General features: G+C 42.9%; 1 protein-coding gene across 4 annotated transcripts in view; it reads right to left on the bottom strand.

The window, feature by feature from the left end:
* The window catches only part of RBBP8 (RB binding protein 8, endonuclease), a 108538-nt gene that overhangs the window by 76267 nt on the left and 5587 nt on the right, over positions 1-26684 (bottom strand). Inside the window, exons 1-4 of one of the 4 annotated variants that reach the window (XM_074987292.1) lie at positions 24434-24473; positions 19907-20128; positions 13974-14016; positions 6577-6672 (exon numbers count right to left, since the gene is read on the bottom strand). In XM_074987292.1, the coding sequence (XP_074843393.1) occupies positions 6577-6672; positions 13974-14016; positions 19907-20015 (248 nt within the window). In that variant the 5' untranslated portion in view covers positions 20016-20128; positions 24434-24473. Of the gene's footprint in view, positions 1-6576; positions 6673-13973; positions 14017-19906; positions 20129-22149; positions 22217-22609; positions 22658-24433; positions 24474-26684 lie in introns of those variants that run through there. The other 3 variants (XM_074987294.1, XM_074987295.1, XM_074987293.1) reach the window with 3 other exon arrangements.

Below are 26684 nucleotides of genomic sequence, written 5' to 3' on the forward strand. Positions count from 1 at the left end.
GAAAATTTCATTATTTCAGCTACTTAAATCTGAAATTTCTTTGTGTTGTAATTATAGGGGTCCTGACCCAAAATGGTTTGGGGTGGGAAATCATAAGGTTATTGTAAAGAGGGGTTGCAGTACTGCTACCCTTAGTTCTGTGTTGCTGCTGGCAGAACTGCCTTCAGAGCTGCGGCTGCTTGTCGGGAGCCAAGCTCTGAAGGCAGAAATGCTGCAAGCAGCAGCACAGAAGTAAAAATGGGATGGAATGGTGTTGACACCCTTACTTCTGTGCTGCTGATTACAGAATCGTGCCCTCTCCCACTCAGCAGCTGCTATTTGCTGGCCACCCATCTCTGAAGGCAGCAATACAGAAGTAAGGGTGGTATGGTACTGCTTATGGGGCACTGCCTTCAAAGATGGCACCTGGCCAACCGCTGCCACACTCTGGCCAGCTCTGAAGGAAGTACAGAAGCAAATGAGGTAATATCACAACCTCCCTAAAATAATCTTATGACCTCCCCCCAGTTTCAGAAACACTAGTCTCCACCATTAAATCTGTATAGTATTAAGGATGTAAAACCCCGTTTGTTTAGTTAACCAATTAAACCCTAGGGTTAACCAGTTAACTGATTAAATGGGGAGGAAGCCACTCTGTCTGGGTTGGAGTGGCCCCCACTTGTAATACCCCTAGGGCCACCAACGACCAAGGCTGCTCCAGCCAGTCTGAAGCATCCCTGCCCATGGAACTCCTGAGCCAGATCCAACAAGGATGAGGGCTGCTCCGGCTGCACTGAAAGAGCCCCTTGCCCACAGAGGCCCCCGGTAAGCCTTGTCCTTTTTGGTTAGCTAGTTAAACTTTAACATCCCCATACGGTATAGAGTAGAAGCACACAAAAGACCAGATTCCAAGGGCAGGAGACCTGATTTCATAATTCATGATGAATTTTTTGTGGTTACAAATTTGCTAGGGCCCTAGATATACAAATCAGACATTGGGTACTTAATTTGCTTTTGAAAGAATAAAAGTAGTAAGCTGCCAGCAAGTATACTAAAGCTTCCTAATTGAAGACATTTCTCTGTTTGATACATTGGTATTTGTATAATTGTGCATAAAATAGACTTGAATGTTTACTTTGAATTGAGCTTTAAAGGAAGCCTTCTGTAATTAGCCATACCTCAAATAGCCAAGCAATTATTAGACTAAAAAAATACTAAATGGAGTCTATGCAAGTTTGTGTAATTATATATACCATTTTTCAAAATGGAGTTTTTGAACCACAGACCAGATATTTTCATCTGGTGAAATGACAACTGATATCAGTGGAAGTACTAACTGATTTGGAGCAAGCTCTTGAAGTATGTTTGTGGTCAGAAAAGGATTTTATATACAACTACTACTCTTTTACTTGACATTCTGTCCCTATTATGTCAGCTTTGTTCACTTTGTAGTGAAAACCAACTGTTTATTTACTATGGTTAGCAATAAAGAGTCAAAAGTGTTATGGAAGACAGAGCTGGATTCTGTTTTACCTGCATTATCAAAATAATTGACACCTAATATTTTCGCAGAAAGAATTTATTCCTGGCAACTTAAGAAGCAGAAAGACTACAGCACTGGCATTAAGAAAAAATTATATTGACTTTTAAATTATTATGTTTGATACTGCAGCAACAGAGAAAATACATCAATATCCTTTTTTCAGACACTCTTCTAATAAATACATGAAATTCTAAGATATAAACGGCTGTTTTGCAATGCACTCCATGAATAAAACAGTCATGGCATCCAACCTTCCGAGGAGGAAAAAAAAGAAATACCCCCCCCCCGAATGGAACAAATAGTGAACAGAGAAAAGACAGTTACCTGTTCCGTAACTGGTGTTCTTCAAGATGTGTTGCCCATGTCCGTTCCAATTTGGGTGTGCGCCAAGCGCATGCCCAGTTGCCAGAAGTTTTTGCCCAGCTGATAGCCTTAGGATCGGTGCAGTGCCCCCTGGAGTGGCGCCAGTATGGCCACCCATATACGCACCGCCCGCCCCGTCCCCCACTCAGTTCCTTCTTGCCGGCTACTCCAACAGAGGGGAAGGCGGGAGGGTTTTGGAATGGACATGAACAACACATCTCGAAGAACACCAGTTATGGAACAGGTAACTCTCTTTTCTTCTGCGACTGATGGCTCACGTGCATTCCACTTTGGGTGAATGCAAGCCAATGCCTAGGAGACGGGGTCGGAGCCCCGAAATAAGTGCAGGACAGCCCTGCCCACTGCAGCATCTTCCCATGCGTGCTGCGTAACTGATGCTCAGTCCAACTGAATTTCAACAGTGTTGGGTGGATGAGTGGTATCGGTGGAAAGGCGTACAGCAATGGGCCCGACCAATGGATGCTGAAGGCATCTGCCCAAGAGCCTGGACTTTGGTTCTGGTAAGAGCAGAACGTGCTGCACTTCACATTGAGATGCATGGCAAAGAGGTCTACCTGGGGACGTCCCCACCTCTGGAAAACTCAGTTCAGTATTTCTGTGCATAATGACCACTTGTGGTCCATGAAGGACCTGCTGAGGTAGTCCACCAGCGAGTTGTGAGTCCCAGGCAGGTAGAATGCCTTCAGGAGAATCTGGTGCTGGATGCAGAAATCCCAAAGCGCGAGGGCCTCTAGACACAGGGTTGAGGAGCGTGCAACCCCCTTGTTTGTCTATATAATACATTGTTGTAGTACTGTCTGTGGTAACTGCAACACAGTGCCCCTTCAGCTTGTTCTGAAACACTTTGCACGCTAGTTGAACTGCTCTGAGCTCTCGCACCTTTATGTAGAGATGAGTGCCAGTTTTGCCCCACAAGGCCTGCGTCTGACAGTCCCCCAAGTGTGCTCCCCAGCCCAGGTCTGAGGCATCTGTGACTAGGAAGAGGAAGGGTTGTGGGGGATTGAAGGTTACTCTCATGCAGTCTGACCCAGCTTCTAGCCACCAATGCAGTGTCATCAGCAATTTTGGGGGGACTGTGACTAACTTGTCTATATGGTCCCTGACAGATCTGCAGACTGAAGCAAGCCACATCTGAAAGGGGCGCATTCATAACCTGGCATGCTGGACTACGAATGTGCATGCTGCCATGTGCCCCAACAATCTGAGGCATTCCCTGGCCGCTGTGGTTGGGAACCTTATTAGGACTTGGATGCAAGACGCCATCACTTGGACCCTGCTGTGTGGCAGAAACGCTCTGGCTTTTTCTGCATCTAGATGTGCACCTATGAACTCCATGACTTGAGTTGGGCCTAGCACAGACTTTGCCTCGTTTACTAGGAGGCCTAACATGTCAAACATTGGTCTTATTAGCTGTACATGTTTTGACACCTGTCCTTGTGACCAACCCCTGATCAGCCAGTCGTCTAGGTAAGGGAACAGATGCACTCCCCGCCTCTGTACGAAGGCTGCCACTACTGACATACATTTGGTAAAGACTCTCGGGGCTGAGGAGAGTCCGAATGGAAGGACTATGAATTGATAATGGTCCTTCCCTAGCACAAATCTGAGGAACCTCTTGGGAGGTGGATAAATTCCTATATGGAAATATGCATCCTGTAAGTCGAGAGCAGCAAACCAGTCCCCTCGCTCTAGCATTGGGATAATTATGCCCAGGGATATGATATGAAACTTTCTTTTTTACAAATTTGTTCAGGTTTTGTAGGTCCAAGATTGGCCTCAACCCCCCTTTTACTTTCGGAATTAAGAAATAGCAGGAATAAAATCCCTGTCCCCAGAATTCCTGGGGAACTTCCTCTATAGCCCCCTTTTGGAGGAGGGTTCCCAGCTCCTGTCTGAGAGCTATCGCGTGAGAGGAGTCCCTGAAGAGGGATAGGGAAAGGGGTCGTGAAGGGGGGCAAGAAGAACATTGGATGGCATATTCCTTTTCTACTGTGCGGAGGACCCACTGGTCCGAAGTTATGCTGCACCATGCATGGTAGAATGGGGCTAGGCGGAGTGAAAATAAACACTGAGCTGGAACTATGTGAGTGGCCAGTGCATCACTCCCGACCGCCCCATCAAAATGGGCATTTGGGCCCGGGTGGGGTTTTAGGGTGGCCTTGGTCCTGTGTCTGGCGACCCTGACGCCTCCTATTATGACAGCCCCTTCTCCTGTTCCCATCCCATTGTTGTTGTCGGGGGAACTGTCTGAACTGGGGCTGTGGGTTAAAATGCCTTCTCTGGGTCACCGGTGTGTATAGGCCCAGCAAGCGTAGCATGGTGCAAGAATCCCTTCATACTATGAAGTCTCTTATCAGTTTTCTCCGAGAATAAGGAGGGACCCTCAAAGGGGAAGTCCTGAATGGACTGCTGCTCCTCCTGTGAGAGTCCCAAGACCTGAAGCCATGCTCCCCTTCTTATGGCTATACACCCAAGGCCATGACCCTAGTGGCCGCATCGGCTGAATCTTGGGCGGCCTGCAGTGCTGCTCTGGATATGAGTCTCTGCTCCGCTACCAGGGCCGTAAATTCTGGCTTGGAGTCCCGGTGCGAGCAGTTCAGCGAAACGGTCCATTTTGCTGGCCATATTGTACGCATACCTACTAACTATGGCTGCTGGTTAGCCATTCTCAACTGTAGGCCACCTGTAGAATAAACTTTTCTACTGTACAAGTTTAGTCTTGGCATCTTTGTTTTTGGGGGAGGGCCCTTCAACACCCTGTCTCTCCCTATTGTTCACAGCATCCACAACAAGGGAGTAAGGGGGAGGATGGGTGAACAGATATTCATTTCCCTGTGCTGGGACAAAATACCGGCGTTCATTTTTCCTAGCCGTGGGCAAGACTGAGGCCAGGGTTTGCCACACTGTCTTGGCTGTGTTAGCAATTGTCTTTGTGATGGGCAGCGCCACCCTGGACAGTCCAGATGTTCCGAGGATGCTTGTAACAAGGTCTATTTCGTCCCTGACCTCTTCCACCTGTACCCCTAGACTCTGGGCAACCCTCCTCAATAGCTGCTGGTACGCTCCTCCATCCTCCAGTACTGGGATGCGGAGTATCCAGCTAATGCCTCATCTGGAGAGGACGAAGATAAGGCCAATATACCCTCCAAGCCCACTGGTGCGAAGGGTCCCGGCACTTCTACTTGAGAACCCAGCATCACAGTCTGTGGTTCTGTGCTCAGTGCCTGGGGTGGAGGGCCCCCTAGCCATCTCTGGCATGGCGCCGTGAAGACGGGGCCACTCTGCACCTGGGATGGCACTAGTTCCGTCGGTGCTGGTGCCCACTGCACCACAGTTCCTGGTGCCTGCAGGGGCGGCACCAATGCCTGGGTCACCTCTAACTGTCCTGGTGCCACTGACTCCGCCTGCTCCTTCGGCGAGGCTCAGAGAGAAACTGTCGGCACTGATTTCTACACCTGAGGGGTGCCAGGTGCCCTGAACGGGAATCCTGCATCTCACCCTTGCACCTCGTAGATTGCCCACGGGCTCCAGAAGGGCCATTGTGGTGCCCCCGATAGGGCCTTTGCCATTCTCCTTCTAGGGAGCGTCGGCAGTGGTGCCAGTGCTCGCTGTGTCGGGATGACCTTGCACTCCCACTCTGCACTGACCTGGAGAAAAGGGCGTCCGATTCCGACGCGGACCCCGAAGCCGACGACCATGGTGGTACCAAGGTTCCCGTACCGCTCGTTGGTTTCTGCAGGCTCTGTACCATTTGTATGGCACCAACCATTTTTTGGGGTCCCCCAGGCGTTGGGAACCGTACCGGGGTCCCTGGAGCCTGACCAGGTGCCTGGAGCACAGGTGATGAAAGCTCCCGATGCTGCGTTTGTAGTGGCACTGTAATTTGCCGGAGGCCTTGTGCAGCACTAAAGGCCTCGTGCAGCACTAAAGGCCTCCAGTGTCGAGGGCAGCCTGGGAGATCGCGGGCTCCCATCTCGCACTGGAGTTGACGCCCGCACTTCGTCACCTCGGTCACGGTGTGATCTGCTGGACTCCCCCGATGCCTGTCTTCGCCCTCTTCTTTCTTGGGATCAACCCTGGTCCCGTCTCTTCTTCTTACGAGGCACTGGGAACTGGTTATTATGGCGCCGGGCAGCGTTAGGTGCCGAGTCCTGCTCTCGGCACCGACATGAACTTAACTCGAGTTAATGCGAGTTAACCGCAACTTGAAATCACTCATTTCAAGGGTTTACTGTATAAAATATAAACTAATGACTTTTCTAATTTATTAAGCCATTTCCTTTAAAATTCTGGGAGGGATCTTGCCATACCCTGGAGTTTTGTCTATCTTCAAATGTTCTTGATTGCCCACTTAATTCACATCTCTTCTAGCAATTTTTTGTAGAGGATATGAATTTGTTCATGAATGCATTGTTTCCAGGTTGATCTCTTTCATTTCTATTTATCTATACTGCATCAAGCACTGTGGCACCTGAGAACTAATAAAATTATGAAAGAGAATTTACATTTTCTAATTCTTCCTTTAACTAGTGTTTTGAGTGCACATGGAAAAAGCTTGGTTCAGCTCTCCTCTCCATCTCCCCACCCCCAGCAAAAATAAAATAAAATCAAACCCCTCTTGTAAAAAAAACAAAAACAAACAAAAACAAAAACACAAAAACCTCACACACCTGTCTTCTAAAACCTTGATAGTGTCATGAAGTCCTTTCTGTTGCTCCCTCAGCTGTTGATTTTTGGTATAAAACTCTTCAAGCCTTTCTGCATCCCTAAAATAAAGGAATAAGAGGTAAAAGCTATTAGAAGTAGATAAAAAAATCTCAAGTTGTGACCCTAAAAACCCTAGTTGTGACTAAAAGATATTAAGTTTCAACAGAGAACTCTGATTATGATTATAATTTATGATTTATAATTTATGATTTTTCAGGTATCTGAAAGGGCATCATAAGGAGGGAGAAAACTTGTTCTTTTTGGCCTCTGAGGATAGAACAAGAGGCAAGGGACTTAAACTGCAGCAAGGGACGTTTAGGTTGGATACTAGGAAAAAGTTCCTAACTGTCAGGGTGGTCAAACACTGGAATAAATTGCCAAGGGAGGTTGTGGAATCTCCATCGCTAGAGATATTTAAGAACAGGTTAGATAGATGTCTATCAGGGATGGTTTAGACAGTACTTGGTCCTGCCACTGGGGCACGGGGCTGGACGTGATGGCCTCTCGAGGTCCCTTCCAGGCCTAGTATTCTATGATTCTGTGATTTTCGGTAACGTTTCTGAGCAGATCAAAAATATTAAACTGAAGACAATAAATGAAACACTTGCACATATTTATTATTGACTGGTAACTTAGGTAATGTTAAGAGTTACACAGAAATAGTTGGTACATCATAGCTCATGTTGTGACTGAATTTGCACTGATGCTTGATTTTGGACACTTCGCCCATTCAAACTCACAAAAAGACCTATCCCATTAAAAGTGGTAGGTTAGATCTGAGGCCAAAGCAAAATTTTATACAAAACTCCAAATGAATCAGACAAAACTCACTCAAATTATGACATGCCAAAGACAGAACTGTTCTAGAAGTACTTCTTTGCATCTCTGTACCAAAAAAATCTGAAACAAAATTAACTTTAGATACTCCCTTCAAAATACAGTGGACTAATGTCAAGTTACAAAGGTTAAGGATTTCTTCAGGATAGACTTTAGGGCTGCAGTGTCCAATACACTTTTTGTTCACCACATGGCGAGCGCCCTTTGCCCACTCCGTGCATGTGCCCCACCCCTTGGTGGGACAAGCGCGCGGCAGCAGCTCCTCACGCAACTCGCACAACAGTGGCTCCAGCTGCACTGTGGATCCGGTGAGCTGCCAGCTCTGGCATTTCTTTATGTTCTCCACCCAGCTAGTTTCCCAGGGTACATCAGAAGTCATCCTGCTGTCACAAAACAGAAGGTTTGCTTGGTTCAGAAGCCAGAGATGCACTTGGGCTCCTCCCTTTACTTTCCCTGCAGTATTGGGCTATTCCTCAGCCTGTTCACAAATGCTCTTAGTGCCAGGGTCAGGGACACTGACAAATCACATTATGTTTCTAGGAGCACTGACAAGCCTTTTACAGGGATGCAACTTGGGGGTTGATTCTCCAGACAGGGTCCTGGCCCTGAGCACCTCCGACTGTCTTCAGAAGATACTGTAAGTGCCCCTTCTGCACTCTTCAGTAATTGAGAATGAAGGGCTGGGGGAAAACCAATCTAAATCTCCTTCTCTCCTCAGACTATTATTAATATTATTTTAAAAACAATATTCTTCATGAAAGAGTTACAGGTAATCTTGCAAATATTTAAGAAAAATAAAACAAGCACATCAACATGAGATTTTTAGTAATTAGTTTCTGTTCTAGCTACAGATGTAAGTTATTCCTTCACAGCACAGGGGAAGGTGAACTTCCACTTCCAGAAGTAAAAGCATAGGCTATGTCTGTTAACATTTGAAATATGGAAAATTCTAATTTATGCTATACACCTTCACAAATCTAGAGTTCCATTCTTTTTTTTAAAATGTGTCACGTTTTTAAAGCTACAGAATTTATAAATATTAACCTATGAACCAAATATTACTATTGAAATACAAACGTCAGCCAGCAACTGCTATTGTGAGATGCAATTTGCCTCAAGGTAACAGCTTCCATTCGTTACAAACCTTGTTCTACAATAACTTTTCAAATTGAGTGGGAGTGGAGGTGCGGAGTATGTGTAAGTACAAGATAATTCAGAATTGTTCTTCCCTCTTTCTTTCAGGCATAATATAGCAATATGTGCTCAGATGACACAAAGGTGTGAGGTATTGCCAAGACAACCCGGCTGACCTTGAAACCAGGAATAACAGAAACGGGATATAATTTAATAGTGCGAAATGCAAGGCCACACCATTTGTGAATAAGAATTTTTACTATAAGATGGCATTTATTATTTGGAAGCAACAGGAGGAAAAAGACCTTGGTGAACTGGATGATCACAGGATGACAATGAGCCATCAACATGATGCCGCCTTGTAAAAGACTAATAAAAAGGACTCTAAGATCTATTAGGTCCGGTATTTCTGAGCTAGACAAGGAAGTTTTAGTTCCATTACACAAGGAACTGGTGACATCTCATCTGGAATATTGTGCACAATTCTGTTATTCCATGTTTAAGAAAGATGAAATCAAACTGTAACAGGTCCAGAAAAGGGACAGCAGGATACCACGATGTACCTTATGAGAAGAGACTTAAAGAGCTTGGCTTGTTTAACTTAACCCAAAGAACACTGAGGGAAAACATGATTGCTCTCTACAAATACAAGAGAGAGAGATAAATACCAGGGAGGGTGATTATTTAAACACCAATGTTGGGACAAGAACAAGTGGATATAAACTGGCCATCAAGGTTAGGCTTCAAATTAGATGAAGGCGACTACTCAGCAGAGGAGTGAAGGTCTGGAACAGTATTTCAAGGGGAGCAAAACCACTCAATGGCGTCAAGACTGAGTTTCATAAGTGTACGGAGGGGATGGTATGAGACTGCCCAAAATGGCATGTAGCAAATCTGCCATGGCCAGTTGCAACTATCTCTAAAAGCTGGTAATGGAACACAGGATGATGAGGGCTCTGAGTTAGTACAGAAAATTTTAGCTGGTGCATCTGGCTCACATGCTCAGAGTCCACCTGATGGCCATATTTTTCCTCTGAGTCAGACTGGCAGACCCCCTTGGGTTTTTCACCTTCTGCAGTGTGGGACCTGGGTCACTTGCAGGTTAAACTAGTGTAAACAGTGGAGTCTCTGTAACTTAGAGTCTTTAAATAATAATTTCAGGACTTCAGTAATTTGGCCCAAGGTTGTAGGTCTATTACAGGAGTGGGTGGGTAGGTTCTGAGACCTGCAGTGTGCAGGAGTTCCAACTAGATGGTCACGATGGTCTCTTCTAGCTTTAAAGTCCATCAGATAAACAAACACACAGACAATAATACAATCAATTTTTAGAAGTCATTTATAGGTCACCTTTCAATAATCAAACTATAGACTTAAACCCTGTTTTACATTAAAAATATTTAAAAGGATATAGAAAGGTACACTACCACCTCCTTTTAAAACTCAGTAGGTTTAGTGATCTGATCCTAAACTTTCTATTCTGTTTTAAAGTAATACAATGGAAGAAACAGAAAGTTTTCAGTATTTTGGTTCTGCTTGACAAAAGGGACTGACAATTTGGCTAAGCAGCTAGTCTTTGTAATCAATAGTCTCTGACCCTGCATTTACAAGATCATTAGCTCCAACACTGAATCAGGGTACAACATAAGGAGCTCATTGTCAGACTAGTTATCAAGTCTGAAATATTAAACCTCAACTATTCAAAAGCATCAGGGAAAACAAAAACCCCTATGTAAGACTACTGTATGTACAATGTGGTACTTGTAGAATGACTCCAGCAAACAATAATTACGCCATTTGGTTTGGTATGTATTAAGTCATAACAAAATGTCATTGATACTACAAATCTAGTTGAGACCAAACTGCCTAAGCATATAAACTTTTCATTTCACATGGATGTCGAAACAGGTCAGGATTAAAATCAGTAACAGCACCACGAGTCAATCTCACAATTTTAGACTGTAGCTGAAGCTCACTTAAATACCTTTTTGGAAGCTGTTCACAATAAGAAGCAAAAAGGGAGATGTTTAATTTGATTTTTTTCAAGATATTTAAGCGCAGCTAAAACTACTACACAAATGTTGTGGAAAAATAGGATTTGATTTTTGCTTCCATTATTGCCTGGGAAGTTACACTGTCACTGTGATGCCAAAGCTACTTTGGTCTAGACATAAAAACTCTAGATATAAGCTATTTGGATTTTCACAAAACATCTGAGAGGCTGTCTCACAAAACCCTGATTCTCAATCTTAATTCTAATTAATTTTATATAAATGTCAAATGGACTGAAAACTGGAGGAAAGATTAAAGAGACATGGACCAATTTGCCAAATTTGTTTCTGATCCAAACATTGTGTGTTATACAAATGTAATGAAATCACATGCACAGTAGCAAATAATGTGCACGTGCTATAAACTGAAGCCTAAGATGACAGTCAACAAATTCTGCTTTAATTAGAAATGAAAATAGGACTTGCAGCTGCACAAAACTTGGCAACTCTAGCTGGCAAAACTGCATCAGTACTCAAGATGAATGCGAAGATCTAGCTATATGCATGGTTACTGGAGCTCTTAGTATTGTTGTGGGTTGATGAGGAGGTTTACAGAACCCTGAGAATGCTGGGAGGAAGAATGGGTAGGCTGTAGATACAAATGCTTGAGGATAACGCATCCCTTATCTTGTGCTGCTTCCTTGCCTTCTCCTTCAAATGCCACCAACTCCTCCTGGCTGTCCTTTTCAGGTCCTGATCCAGTAGAGGCTGTTGCAGGAGTGGCAACAGGTAGATGACTAGTCAGCAGGTGCCAAACTGACACCAGGCAGCCAAAGCACAGGACAACTGCACAGATGGATGTGTAAGAGCTCAGCTGAGAAAAGGGATCATGTGATTGAACTGAATGCCTGACACTCTGCAGCATGAAAAGATAGTGACAACTAGAAAATTTAAGTGGGGTGTGTTTAGTCAGAGTACAGACAACACTAAAATTCTGCAAGAGCTGAAAACAGTGAGGACAGACAAAATGAACAAGGTCCCATAGACAAAAACCAAACAATTTAATTTGGAAAAACAGTAGCAGCAGTAGCAGTAACTGAATGGACTTAATTTTTGTAACTGGATATCTTAACATTTCATTATAATTGACAGGACAGCTCCTTCACTGAGCTGTACTAATTAACAAGAGTAACAGAAGGCAAATACCTGAAAAGTAATAATTTTGAAAGTGGACAGCAAGTTAATAATAATGCAATGTAATGCAATTAAGCAATATGACATGGAAATGTAATTTTGATATACAAGTAGAGACTTCACACCATAGAAAATGGAAGTAATTCCACTCTACAGGGTTTGGTGCACAACAAACATGGAAATCTGCCTATATCTCCAAGGGTCTTGGAGATATATACTATCTCCATAAAGGTATATATACACATATATGCTAGTGGAAATCACGAAAGAACCACCAAATGAATGACATCTGTAGGACTTATCACTGTACAAATAAATACATAACTGGAAGGCTAATAAAGATACTATAAAGTAAATTTGGATAATGTGGGAGACGGTTCCTATTTGTTTATAAGTTTAAAAGATGTAACTAAAAGGAAGGAGAGGAATTATTTATCCAAAATGACATAACTAGGAAAAATGCAATGGCTGATATTAACAATGGGAAAAGTAGTTAACTATACATTCATACATGTACAGTTTAAGAGTACATTAGTGCCTCGATTTATATGAGGGTTGGGTTCCCTTGCACCCTTGCATAACTAGAATTTCATGTAAGCTGGGTAGCAGCTTTTTTCCCCTGGCAGGATACATGTTTTGCATCTGGGGAAGCAGCAGGAGCACCTGGAGTTCTTTTTGAAAGGTAAGCCCTGGGTTGCGGGGGGTGCAGCTGGAGGGGAGGGTTAAGCCTTGGGTGTGGAATGGGACAGGGGGTTAAGCCTGAGTAGGGTTAGGGCTACAGGGGGTGGAGCTGAGCTACTGCCACGCGTGGGGGTAGTGAGCCGGAGCCATGCTCGGGTGTTGAGCCGGATCACAGGGGGTTTAAACCGGGAAGGGGGGGGTTGAGCTGGAGTTGCGTGTGCGGGTTGAACTGCGGCGGGAGGTTGAAGTGGACCCATGCCTGGAGTGTGGTGAACCAGATCTGCATGCGGGGGTGGGCGGGGGGGTTTGAACCAGAACCATGTTCAGGTAGTGAGCCAATGGAGTGTTTGAACCAGGGCTGCACACAGAGGCAGGGGTTGAGCTGGAGCCCTCCTCAGGTGGTGAGCCAGAACCAGAATCAGGCGTGGGGGTGGGAGCAAGCTGGAGCTGTGCATGGGAGGTAAGTGGGGATGAGGGGAGGGTGTTGAGCTGGGGCGAGGGAGAGTGGGATTTTGAGTTGCCCTTAACTCGTGTTAATGCAACTTAAGCACAACTCAAAATCGCACATTTTGAGGGTTTACTATATTATAGTTGCATATTAAAAATTAAGAATGTGTATCTTGACCACATTGCACAGACTAGTCTGATTACTAGCTAGAACAGTATAACTTAGCTTCTTTAGAGTGTTTAATATAATTAAGGTTTTCCCCGGCCAAAATAGAAAGAAAACTACAAAATACTTGACATTATCCTTTCATTCAGCAAACATAGTACACTCTACCTTATGTATAATGCAGTCAAATTCTTGAAACTTTAGTTTTCTTTTCCTGAAATCTTGGGTTAACATTTGCAAACATGTTGGATTACCAGAGGCATTGGCATTTAACTGAATTATGAAATCTGGATGGAGACCTAGAAACAAGCTGTTTGAATTTTGCAAACATAGTACATTGATTTTATCATGTTTACTTCTATAAATCTTGGTTAAAACACACACTTTCTAGTTGTGTATCTAAGAAGCCACATTCAATATTGTTAAAAAAAATATTAAATTTTGCACAGCAGAGGAATGCATAAATCTTCAGAGTAGAGTCCTTCATACAAATCACTATGAATAGGCCAGCCTGGTGGTGGCCGCATTTAGAGGTAAATTGCTAAACTACAAAATTTTAAAATATGGTTCTGATACTTGATATTCTTCTATAATGTACAGGAAACGACTACCTTAAAAATAAGGTTTCCTGCTTATTGTTTCCATATGTGAATTATCAGCATGCTAAACGGGCTCCCTACAAATACTTCTGGAGACCACATAACCATCCGCTCATGTGAATGATGGAAAACTAGGATGGAGCAAATGTTTCTCAAACTGACTGCAACCTTACTACCCATGTGCGTCAAGTTACATTCATGGGTGTCTGAAACCTCAAGCCTTAAATCTTGAACTTATCATGTAGGAATTACAGTTTAACTACAATAGTTTTTTTCTCCTATGACATTTGTATGGCATCTAGATAGGTACTTACAAACACCTCTCCTTTTTCAGTTTGGATATTTTCAATTGTAATCCTGGAAAGTGAAAAGAAAAAACGAGGATTACTTTTTTCTTTAACTCATTTTGACATAATTGTATAACAATCTTTTCAGTTTCAACAGTTTTAAAAATAACTCATAACATGTAACCCTTGCCTTTTCTCTTGTCCAGAGGTAATCACAGAACTGAAATGGAGCTTGTGAGGTTATTGAGTCCAGTCCTCTATACTCAGGGCTGGACGGACAGATGGATGGACACCGCCACCCACCCACACCCTACCTCCATTATGCTGTAAAAGTAGGGGGTATTGTGTACTGTTCTTAAAAACAATTGTCTTGGACTTTGTGGACATGATGTAGCACACAGTAATACATAAAGTTATGTAAGAGATATTACCTTTTAAATATTATCGTATCTGGTCATGTACTTAAGAACAGCATCATGGACACACACAAATCAGGAATGTCAAGGAACTGTCTTTTAAGGTTCCTAAGTCTACAAAGAGTGCATGCTCCTGGGGCTACTGCTATTTGCATGGCTCTAAAGGATTCATGCGGCCACAGACTACTCAGGCTGAAGCTTCCCAGAAAGCATCTTTAACACGATTTGAGGAATGATTCACATTGTTCTACATCTTCTTTGCCCCTCATTCTTTTCATATTTAGTCATTTCTGTCCTGCAAAGGATCTGAGAAATCCACACTGTATAGGGGAGGAAAGAATCACACTTGTAGTGCACCCTCCGGAAGTAATTTTTGGGTATAATCTAATACTAAGTACACAACAAACAAAATTAAGAATGGAAAAATAAAATATGTGACGCCAGCGAAGAAGGAAATGATCTTTCCACTCTTTGCTTTTGTCAAACATATGACAAAAACAAATGAAGGGATGACTGACCAGGAGTTTCACACATATTTTAAAAACTGTGGAACTAAAATACCTGTGCCAGCAAGCTGTTCATGAAAAAGCATATTCTTTAATGTTATAATCTTATGAAAGCCTTATTGAGAAAGTGCTGACAGAGTTATATTAGGATCGTCAAGAATTTTTCTCCCCTTATGCCTGTCCCTTTCTCCTCCCCCAGAAGAGCTGAATGAGAATGTTCACTTGCTGACAACATTCTAGTCTTTATTCTGGCAAACCTTCCAGTATTTAGGCTTCCACTTGGAAAGTTACAGTCAAGATAAGGATTCAGTGAATACACATTAGAGACAAGACAATGAGGTAACGATGAGATAGAAAATGCATGTATATATCTTCAAAAAAAAGTTCTTGGGACATAAGTAAGGATTTAACTCATAAGCTCTCAACACATTTGAGACTTTATGTCCTTTCGTGAAGTAGAGAAAGAGGCTTATTTATTTATTTTTAAAATGGCTGCTATTCATAAAGTCAATTAGGCATCGGCAATTAGAACCCCTGTAAAGCATGCCTTAATCCTCCACCACACCCATAGGAAGGAATGAGGCTGCACAACAATGTGCCTCCTGTATGAACAGGTACTCTGTTCAGCAAAGTATTTAAGATTGTAACATTGGCAAGCTGAGCCATCAGCTGAAGAGGCTGTAATCAAAAGACCAAGTACTATACTACAAGTAACACTATCTCCCTTCTCACCTGAATTCAAGAAGTAGTGAACTGGTTACTTAAAGGTTTTGGTTTTTTCCAAGGAAATAACTACAATGAGAAGGCAGGAATCCAGTTTGTTACATTTATCTGAGAGGGCAGAATTACTAATGTTACCCATAATCTCTTCCTTTTTGTCCTTCAGAGGACCAGGAAGCCTTGACCACACTAATAGGACTTTGCCTGTGTTTCCAAAAAAGTTTTATGTTTCCAGTATTAATATATAGCAAACCAAATATTTGTCTAAAGTGGGAAAAAGTGCCTCATTTTACACTTCAGAGAGTAGATCAATTTAATTACAACCACTTCGTTTTTCCTTTCCAGATACCTTCTTTTGAAACAGGAAGACTATTTGGTGCAGAAGATTTATTGCTGGGATACTAGGTTTTAATCATTAAAATGTGCAACATATAGAAGACTCAATATATATTAAGTTCTTTGTATGTTTAAAACTATATTAATGGATGACACAACATTTAAAAGTTAATCTTAAGACTTGTAAGTAGGCTACATTACCCATATATTTAATATTTTTCATTAAGGATTATAATGTTTATATATGATAAACTTATAGCTGCAGAACTTCAGCATTTTACCTGCACACTTAAGTTTTCAATACTAACATTATATTAACACATGACTTGGTATCTATCTCTACTGAGAAAAAAATGGAATGGAAAGAGTAAAGCAAACCCAGAGGAATATCAATACTAATTTCACTCAATTGTATGCTATTTTTCACTCAAACATTTATTTGAAATTGCATTTCTTGGAATGTGAAATGCAGTACACTCTCTCTCACAGGATGAATAACTGGGGCTTCCCACTGAGGGGTTATAATGGACTGAATGGATTATCATTATCTCGATACCTATATAGAAACATTATACTGAGACTGTATCTGTGATATGGTGATAATTTCTGATCTTTATTAACATGGGTTGTGTTTTAAACAGTGATATAAAAGTGAAATGACTCAACATGTCATTGTACATACAGCACCTACTAGCACTGCTTTCTTATCCTAAAACACCAAACATTTTTACAGGATGTAGTAGAAAGGAGTGTGGCCCACAATCTTCATCACTGAAGTAAATGTATTCTCTCTCGCTTTCTCTCATCTATTACAGTTCTCCTTCTACATAAGAAAACAGGTGACAGCTGAAGACCTTTTGAAGACTTCCCTGTGTCTTATGATATCTTAAAATGACACATGGAAGATGTTCCATGTCAAGTTACCTCTCACTTTTCCATGCAATTTTAACATGTATATTTCTAATAAGCTTTCATTTTTTCCATAGAAGTTCCTAAATTTTGCAGGACAAATTTTTGGAATACTTCTAAAGATACGAAAAATACCTTTTATAATGCACATTAGAAACAGAAAATTTACTCTTAATGGATGAGAAGATAGGTTAATGCTGAAGATAAGGATTTAATGAAGTTATGATGAGCATGAGGACAGCAATTTCAATATAATTGTATTTACTTTTTCCATAGTCTTCAAACTTCATCTCCTATAGAGATCCTTCAATACAAAAACATTTGTTTTTCATTATCTTACCTGCTCTAAGACTAAGATCTTCTTGAGGTCTCTTGTTCTTGGTGCGTGTGGTGGGGAAGAACTGGACTATGTATTTTATTATTACAAAAATACCTCCTTTCTCTTCTCTGCCTGGTTCAACGTATTATACGTATATTTGTCCCCTCTAGCAGACAGCTTCAGATAAAAGTTTATGCTCAGATGCAATGTTGACAAGGGACAAATCCTACCGCTATCTAATTTCTAATTAGTATTCAAGTACTAATATCTGGAGGAGGATCAGGGCTCTTCACAAAATATTAGCTTTAGATGCTTTCCTACTTCACACAGGACATTACCATAATTATCTCAAAAATGGGAAATGGAAGCACAGAAATTTAGTGACCAATTTTTAGCAGTACTGAGCACCACAAATTGCACTGAAGTCAATGGAAACTACAGGTGCACAACCTCTTTGATAATAAGGCCTTAAGTGACTTGTTTATGATCATGCAGGAAGTTTGAACCAGAAACAGCTAGCTACTTTGGCCATATCTACACTAGACATAGAAGTCAACCACCGATATGCAATTACGTAACCAAAAATGGACTTATCTACTATCAACTTCCACGTCTGTCCACACATGGGAAGGTGGACAGAAGCATTTCTCCCTTCAACCTTCTTTATTCCTCACCTCTCAAGAAGCACAGGGGTCAACTTTGACCCCTGAGAGCATCATTTTGCACATGTGCAAAATCAAACCCCGGAAGGTTGACTGTGAGTAGGTCAATCTTCTGTAGTAGCGTAGATTAGCCTCAGTCAGCAAAGAAGCTGCTTTTCAAAAGGTGAATAAATTTGTCTGTTTAAAAAAAAGCCTCCATTTTTTATCCTCTTAAAAAATACAGAATTTTGTAAAATTATATTTCTTCAAAAATAGATGTGTTTCAACCACACGATGGAGAATACATACTTATTTTTCCTGCCGATGTACTAATAAAAAATACAATCAGACATAACCAGTTTAAAAAACTCTTTAAAAATGACAACTTATATAAAATTTCAGGCTGTCACTAAGCAATGTTAATTTGCTAATCTCTAGAAACCAATTTGTAACAGAAGTAACAGTCCTCTCTTAATATAAGTATTACTCAAGCAAACACTGCATTTCATCTACATATCACCATATTTAATACATTTCTGCTGACACCTAGATTTGAAACTCATGAGTCAATTTTAATTCTTATTTATAGACTTCAGACATAAGAAAAGTCCAGGCAAGTCTGTGTTTGATGTGTCTTAAATATTCTCTTGTAGTGGGTTCTACAGAAAGATCCCCACCTTTTGAAAAAATTAACTATCCTTCAGGAATGTCTTTGATGTTATCATGGAAGATCTAATTTTACCCCACACTGCAGGACATACTACCAAAGGGCTAGGCATGGAAAAAGTCTGCCTACTGGCAAAATTAGCTGGCTCCACCCAATATGCATTTTAAAAAGAACATGCAAATATATAAAGAAAACCAAAACTTTAAAAACATGCACTAAATGTCCCAAATAACTACAGAAAGGCGCATTCAACACTACCCATCAGTTTTTTGGTTTTCAGGCTGATGTTCAGAAATGCCATGTACTGCCAGATCCCTTTCTTATGCTCTAACACATAATTTGCTGATGACATCACATCCACTTACTGAAATACAGCAGAAGATTGAATCAAACCAACAAGAGTAAAGATAATATTTTAAGAAAGAAATGTGTTTTTTTTCCAAGGCAGTCTATAAATGTATTTAATCTCTTGAACACAAAGTAAGAATTTTTGTTCAAAAAGTAACCAGGATGGGGACATGTTGGCATCTCTCTCTTTTCACATGATTTAAAGGTTTGAGAGACCTGATTTTCAGTTTGGATCAAGTAATTTTAGAAAGAGAAAAACCCGGGCATGAGAACTGTTTAAGGAAATATAAATAGGATAAAACACTAAAGTTGTGCGCTGTGATAATTCCTCTCTATTCTGGATGGTTTTTAATTCTCCCCGATATCAGGACTGAAGATGGACAATGCCTTCTCAGAGTCATAGCCACAGTACAGCCAGTAGCACAAAAGATAAAACAATATAATGCAAGCATAGTAAGTTTCTATTATGAATTTCATCATCAATATTTAAAGCAAGATGTGTTACCACTTGGCATTTTCTCAAAAACAAAACCACTAGTGTTAAAAAGGGAAATCAAAAAGGAAGAAAAAAGCACTGGTCTTGGTAACTTGTTTTTCTTTTAACAGTGACTTTCAACAAGATATAATTAATAGCAAAATAGCACTAAGTACCTCCAAAGCAACTGTAACTGTCAGTTTAGGTTAAGTGATTTTATTTGCTGGGTTTACCAAGTTTGACTGCTTTGGTTCCAACCTGGCAAAAATACACAGATTTTAAAACCAAAAGGAACAACTGTGATCATCCACTCTGACCCTCTGTATAACACAAGCCATCTCAGAGAATTTTTTTACCGGCTCATCTGCAGGATTAGTCATAGAGAGTAAACTTTTTTATTTCTAAAAAATAAAACACCTACTGAAAATATCCTCCTAATCTACTGGTAATACAGTTTCTCCATACTGACAGTTACCCTTTCATATACACAGAGGCAGCACTGGAAGAGAAGGAAAAGTTATCAAGTCCAGTCAACCCTGCTACCACAGGCTGCCCCGTCACATAATCCTGTTTGTACATAAAACAAATTCCATTAACATGCACTACCATTTGGAATAATTTACCTTGTACTTCTTTATCATGATATTCTTTCAGTTTGGACCACAGATCTTTGAAGAAGTCACCTGTAGACTCATAGATAGGGCTCCCACAACTTCCTCCAGAAGCATTCATCTTATCTTTTCCAATGTAACTTTTTTTTGCTTATCTACAGTACTTGTTCACTCTGTCCTTCCTAGTTTTAAATTATATAACTATGAAGTTTGGTTCTGAAGACAGCTGCATGCCTGGAATGAAAGATTGACAACATTTACATGTATCAAAGTATAATTTGCAGCCATGAATGAAATACAAAGCCCACTCACTGGCAGTCAATTGTGCTTATTTAATGACATTCACCTTAAAAGTTTGGTAAGTTCTAAATATCTTGCCAAAAGCTCAAAACTATTGAATAATACAAGTTAGGTTATTTAAAAAAACAGCTACCAAATTCAAATTAAACTATGGATTTTAAAAATTGTTCACAATTTTTCCACTTTTCAAAAACATTTAAATCTAATTCCCATTGATCCAAAAACTGCCCTATGCTTCTCACATTTTACAATTTGAAAATGCTTAAATGCAATTTTGTAAAAAGGGGCCAACTGGCTAAAAAAAAATAAAATAAAAAAAACACAAGGGCTGTGGTCACACTTGGCCAAAACTTTGAAATGGCCATGCTAATGGCCAAATAGAACAATACTAATGAGGTGCTGAACTGAATATTCAGCACCTCATTAGCATTAGGACGCTTCTAACCACGGCACTTCGAAAGTGCTACTTTCGAATGCACGCAGCTCAGCATGGCTCCACGGGGGGTCCTTTTCTAAAGGACCCTGCACATTTTGAAATCCCCTTATTCCCCCCATGGAGCCACACTGAGCCACGTGTGTTCGAAAGCAGAGCTTTTGAAGCGCCGTGGCCAGAAGCATCCTAATGCTAAAATGAGGTATTGAATATTCAATTCAGCGCCTCATTAGTATTCTTCCATTTGGTCATTAGCATGACCATTTCGAAGTTTTGGCCAAGTATGGCCACAGCCAAGGTACGTAGATTTATTTCTTTATGCATACAATTCTAGGTATGGGCCCAGAATGCTCACGTGTAAAGGAGAAATTGGGAAGTCAGATAAAAAGGAACACTCAAGTTCCCCTGGTAGTTTTCTCTAAATTTTGCCACCATGAGTAGGTAACTTCTCATGAGTGTTTGGTCCCCGAATTTTGCAGATAACCCAAAATTCATGAGGATCTTGGGATCCATCAAAGTCACAGGGTTCTGTTAATCTTCACTGAACCAGATTCCTCTCAGATTCCAGCAATGTGACTCAGGAGTCAAACTGCATGGACATTCCAACCTACTGCTGCTTTATGAGAGGTTTCAGAGTGCAGAGGATCTTCTCAGGTTATCTAGAGAAGAAGCAAGGTGCTGCTATTAGAACACTGTATTGGAATTCAGAACTAGATTAATGTTTGATGCTGACACAGGTGTATGACATTAGAAAAGCCATGCAATCCGTCCCTCAGTCAGGACTTGTTCTTCGTCTCTCCCATCTTTGGATTGTCTCTCTACATGGCAAACTTTTGGGGGCAAGGAGCATTTCTTATTGTATGCTGGTATGATATGTAGCCCCAAGAGATCCTGATCTTGATCATCATCATTCTCTGAATAAGAACAAGAATAATCCTCCAGTCCTTTGGAGTGACTTTTCTGAACAAGGATGCTGGCGACTGACTTGAGACCCGCAACTGGAAGAGGCCAAGGATCCCAGAGTTCCTGAGGTAAAATCCAAAGTTTCTCCTCATACCCTGCAAGAACTGGGAATAACTAAGCAGCAGTACTTCCTAATGTACAGGCCCATAAGCTTCCTAAATGTAGGTACTGAGGCTGCAACTTCCCACACAAAGAGGTGTCCTAAATGGCTAAACTCTTCATATTAGGATCAGTCAGTAGTTTGAGGGCTAACCTAGAACTGGGGAGACCTGGTTCCAGTCTTTGCTCTATCATATACTTCCTGTATTACTCTCGGCAAGCCACTTGGCTTCTCTGTCTCTCATTTCCCCATCACTAAAACGGGCTGTCAATACTTTATCTTACAGTGGCATTTGAGGATAAATATATATAAGATGACAGCGTGGATGTTCAAAACTGGATGCCTTACACAGGCACTGGACAGGCTCAATCTGTTTTGGTTCTTGGAGACTGAATTACACTAAGTTTCACATCAGCTAAGGATCTCATATTAAACAAAAATCAACAGAAAACAAGTTACCTTTCAGAATTAAGGATATCTACTTGTCAACAACTGAAGTCATGATAGAGATCTCTATGCATCTTCACAGCTGAAATGCTCTGCTTTGAGCCATCATACAGTGCTTCTCTGTGGAACCCATTGCCTAATAACATTAGGGATGTCTTTTACACATTTGCTTTCACTAGCTTTTAAATAGACCTGCCTGAAAAACTACCTCTCTGTGAGCAGTCACACAGGTGAGATCAGATGATGCACCTTTGCTTATAGCCCTACGTTGGAATATCTAAGGTTCGTCCTCTTCAGTTGGATGGTGATGCTGGAAGTTTCTTCCACCTTTGTAGATTGTTTCTAAGGTTTTTCTGCACAAGATACCCACAACATTTATTTTAGTGATACATAACACTGAAATTAAACAAAAAGAAGTGAGATTGTCCCAAGCTTCATCCTATTTGTGACCCCAAAATGAAATGCAACTCACGGCAGATGTTCAATATGTGACCATGCCATATTCGGTTTAGTCTCCTGCCTCTAACAGTCAGTATTTAGAAATATACCTGGACAAGGTCGGGCTGTTGCATAAACACAATGGACACACGATAAAAAAAATTGAAGCCAAGCTTGGATATCAAGAATTAATTCTAAAATAGCCTTCCTGACTCTAAAAAAGGGCATGAAGCACCGAAGATATTTGCTGATTACCTCCAGTGGAGGGAGGAGGAGCAGGTGCTAGTCAAGGAGAAAGCTATCTGATACCACCCAGCACTCTATAAAAAAGGGCTGCGGCTAGTGGTAGACTTGAATGTCCCACTGTGCTTGCAGAATTGGCTCCCTGATGACAGACCTCCCATGTGGCTTAGTGGTACTCCATCCTCTAGGTCCTTAGCTTTATAGTTCAAATCAAGAGAATACCAGTGTTCTTCCCAGAACTCTACCCATCTGTGGCATTAAAATGAGACATGTTTCCCAGAACACTGCATAGGACTTTATAAGATAACTGTCCATCTTTTCCTCTTAAATGTTTTGATCAGCAGTAGCAGTAACTAAATGGACACTTTAATTTCTGTAATTGGATATCTTAACATTTCATTATGATTAACAGGACAGCTCCTTCACTCAGCTGTACTAGTGTTCCTCTCTATTTATTACCAACTTTGGGGTCCACTAGCTCAAGAAAAGCTCTTGCAGCCAGCTACACAGCAGTAGAGCCCTGCTGATCAGCAGATATCCACAGGTATTTGCATCTATATATGTGGATATCCATAGCTTCTATTTGCAGATACAGACTTGGATACCAATTTTGTATCTATCCACAGATCTATATAACACCATGACATTGTTGAGACTTCAGTGGATTCTTAAACCACAAAGTGCTGGCAGCCACAAAAACCTGACTATACAAGAATTCCCAGCTGCAGATATTTTTGCAGAAAAACCCTAGAAAGCTGCAGCCTTAGTCTACCAGGTTTTAGGCCACAGGACAAAGGCCATGAGGTGGGTGGTAGACAAGGGTATATTTTTAAAGCTTTACTTTGGGACTAAGTCTATTACTGTTGGATGGATACAAAATCCTTTATCATTTTATGTACACCCAGTAGTGAACACCAGAAACAAGTGTGAAAAAAAACGAGTTTACCTGGGCAGCACGAGCCATTTCATTCTTTGATAAAGGTGACTCGAGTTTCTTGAGCAAGGCAGCATGTTTACAGTAGTATTTTTAATTAGATCAATTTTTATCAGTAGAAAGAACAAGCATGTGAGAGATTTCCACCCCCCCCACCCCAAGCACCCTGGAGCACATCCAACCTGTAGAGTGCCCGAAGCTGCCCACAGAGGGTGCAGCACTTCTCGCGGGTGAAAGGAGTATTTCACAAGAGCCCTAAAAGCACAGCCAGGTCCGTGGGCTCAATGCCATCCGTCCGCCCTCACTGCCGGGACGGGCACTGTCCGCACCCAAGTACCAGAACAAGCCTAAGCGGGGGCAGGGGGGTGATTTCAGGGTCACACCGGAGCGGGCTGGGCAGTGGGGGGAGACAGAGGTGCAGCGCTTGCGAGCCCTGGGCGTGGGGCGGTACCGGGGGGCTGGGCCTGAGTCACTAAGTTGAACGCGCGCTCCTAGGCGCGGGGCCGGGGGGCCGCGGAGCCCACGCTCGCACTACAGGGAGGGGCTGGAGTCGGGCGCTTGTTCGGGGGCTGACTCGGGGAAGGGGCCTCTCGGGCCCCGCTTCGCCGCGGGACTCCCGCAGCCCTCGCGCCGCGCAGCAGAGCCACCCCCGTCCGAATCCCGCGCGGTGCGCGCCGTTACCTGGCAGCGGCTGGCTAGTTTCCCGCGGCTCAGCGCAAACGGCGGGAAAGAGAAAGACCCGCAACGCGCCTGCGCTGCACTCCCTCCCACCCGCCGCGAGACCGGCGGAAACAGCCCTCAGCCCGCCACTTCTCGCGAGATTTCCCCCTGCCCCGGGCCCGACGTTTGGGGGAGGGTCTCGAGGCGGGTGGCGCGTGGCTCCGGGCGTGGGCGTGTGCCGCGGAGTCGGTAGATACGAGAGGGCAAAAGCAGAGCTCCCCACTCCCCGCCGTGAGACTGAGCTAAACGTCATGGGGTGCAGTAGCCCGACGCTCCCGCGGCGCCATTGCGGTGCCCGCAGTGTACTTAGACAGCCCCGAGCGCCCCGTCCCAGCGGGCCGTGGCTTTCCCCCTCCCCCGTCTTTAGGAGCTCGCCCCGCGGGGTCGATTTGGGGAAGGCCCCTATCTTAGCGAGAGAGCAGCATCGCAAGGGGCAGGCGGGTGACGCCCCTGCGCCTGCAGCAGCCAGCCTCGCAGGTGTAAATCCATCTGGCGGAACGTGAGGGTGCAGTTCGGGAGCCTCTGGAAAGTGAAACTGAAGTTATTAACTAGGGAAAAGGCGCAGCTTGAAAAGGGAACAAGTTCAACCCTGTGATGTCCGACATTACATGGCCCAGAGCTTTGCGTTTTCTCTGTTTCTCATCAGCTTCATTCTGCAAAATCCACTCTTTCCCCCAGACTTTTGAGGAGGCAAGGGTGGTGGATTCTCCATCCCTAGAGGTTTTTAAATCACAGCTTGACATGGTCCTACCTGGGATGATTTAGTTGGGGTTGATCCTGTTTTAGGTAAGAGGCTGAACTGGATGATCTCCTGAGGTCCCTTCCAGCCCTGGGATTCTATGATTCTATACTGAGTGCTGAGAACTGTGGCTGGAGAAGGTTTTTTTCCCCTTTCCCTTCCTGGTTTTGGGTGGGCTGCTGTTGTTTTTTCATCTGATGTGGTATTGATCATTTAGGATACAGTAGAACCCCCAGATACGTGCATTCAGGTTGCACAACTCATGGGTTAACATGACTCTGAGTGGCAGGGAGTTGGTGCCTGGCTCCCAGCTGCCTGCCACTCACACGAGCTTGGAAACTGACCAGTGCTGCAGCTGCACTGCTCAGGTTCCCGCCTCTTTTGAGTGGTGGGCAGCTGGGAGCCAGGCGCCAACTCCCCACCACTCAGAGGAGCTGGGAAAATGGCCAGCCCTGCTGCACTGTTCAGCTTCCCAGCTCCTGTAAGTGGTGGCTGCCAAGAGTCAGGAAACCGCTCCTGGCAGGGATGGCCAGAGTCAGGCCACAGCTCCTGTCAGTGGTAGCAGCTGAGAGTCAGGCTGCCACTCCTGACAGGAGCTGTGAAACTGCCTGTCGGGGCAGCAGCCTGACTCTCCCCATTGGTTTCACAGTCCTGTCAGGGGCAGCAGCCTGACTGTTGGCCATCATCACTGACAGAATCTGGGAAACTCACCACGGAGGCAGTGCTGGTCAGTTTCCTGTCTCCTGTGAACACTGCTCACAGGTGAGGGGAAACTGACCAGTGCTGCTGTGCAGGTCAGTTTTCTGGCTTCCCCAATTAATGTGAAATTTGACATAGGCGGGGTTGTGCAAGAATGCAACCTGTGCGTAAGTCGGGGGTCCACTGTATTGCAGAAGTGCCTAGAGCCTAGGAAGGGCACAGGATTATGTTTTATGTAACTATAAACAGCACACAGGGCCAGGTTCTCCTAACCTGGTGTGAATACATTATTGATCTACACCCATTAACCTATATTGAGGATCTAGCCCACGGAACATTTTAACCAAAATGACAAGTTGAACCTCTCTAATCCAGAACACTCTTGTCTGGCAACATCCATAATCCAGAATGATTTTAGTTAGCTGGATAACCACTTATCATGGGTATGGCCAAGTTTCCCACGGTCCCATCAATTTTGTTTATATTCACCAGCCCTGGCTCTCAGCATTCTGTGCTGTTATTTAGCTGTAATTTACCCCTAAATGTCTTGTAAGGTCCCATGTAGCAGTGGAAGTGTTCATAATGCTGCTAACTGATATTGATTGGTGGTCTGGCAAATTCCCTCCTCCCACACTGGTCAGGTCTCAGTGGTTCTGGATTAGAGAGGGTCAGCCTGTACAGAGAAACACTCATTGATCCAAAACCTGTTCTCTTCAGTGAGTCAAGAGACTTTGATAACCACTGTTAGGCTGTAGCCACGCTTGGCCAAACCTT

Source organism: Carettochelys insculpta, chromosome 2, assembly GCF_033958435.1.
Source record: "Carettochelys insculpta isolate YL-2023 chromosome 2, ASM3395843v1, whole genome shotgun sequence".
Taxonomy (NCBI): Eukaryota; Metazoa; Chordata; order Testudines; family Carettochelyidae; genus Carettochelys; species Carettochelys insculpta.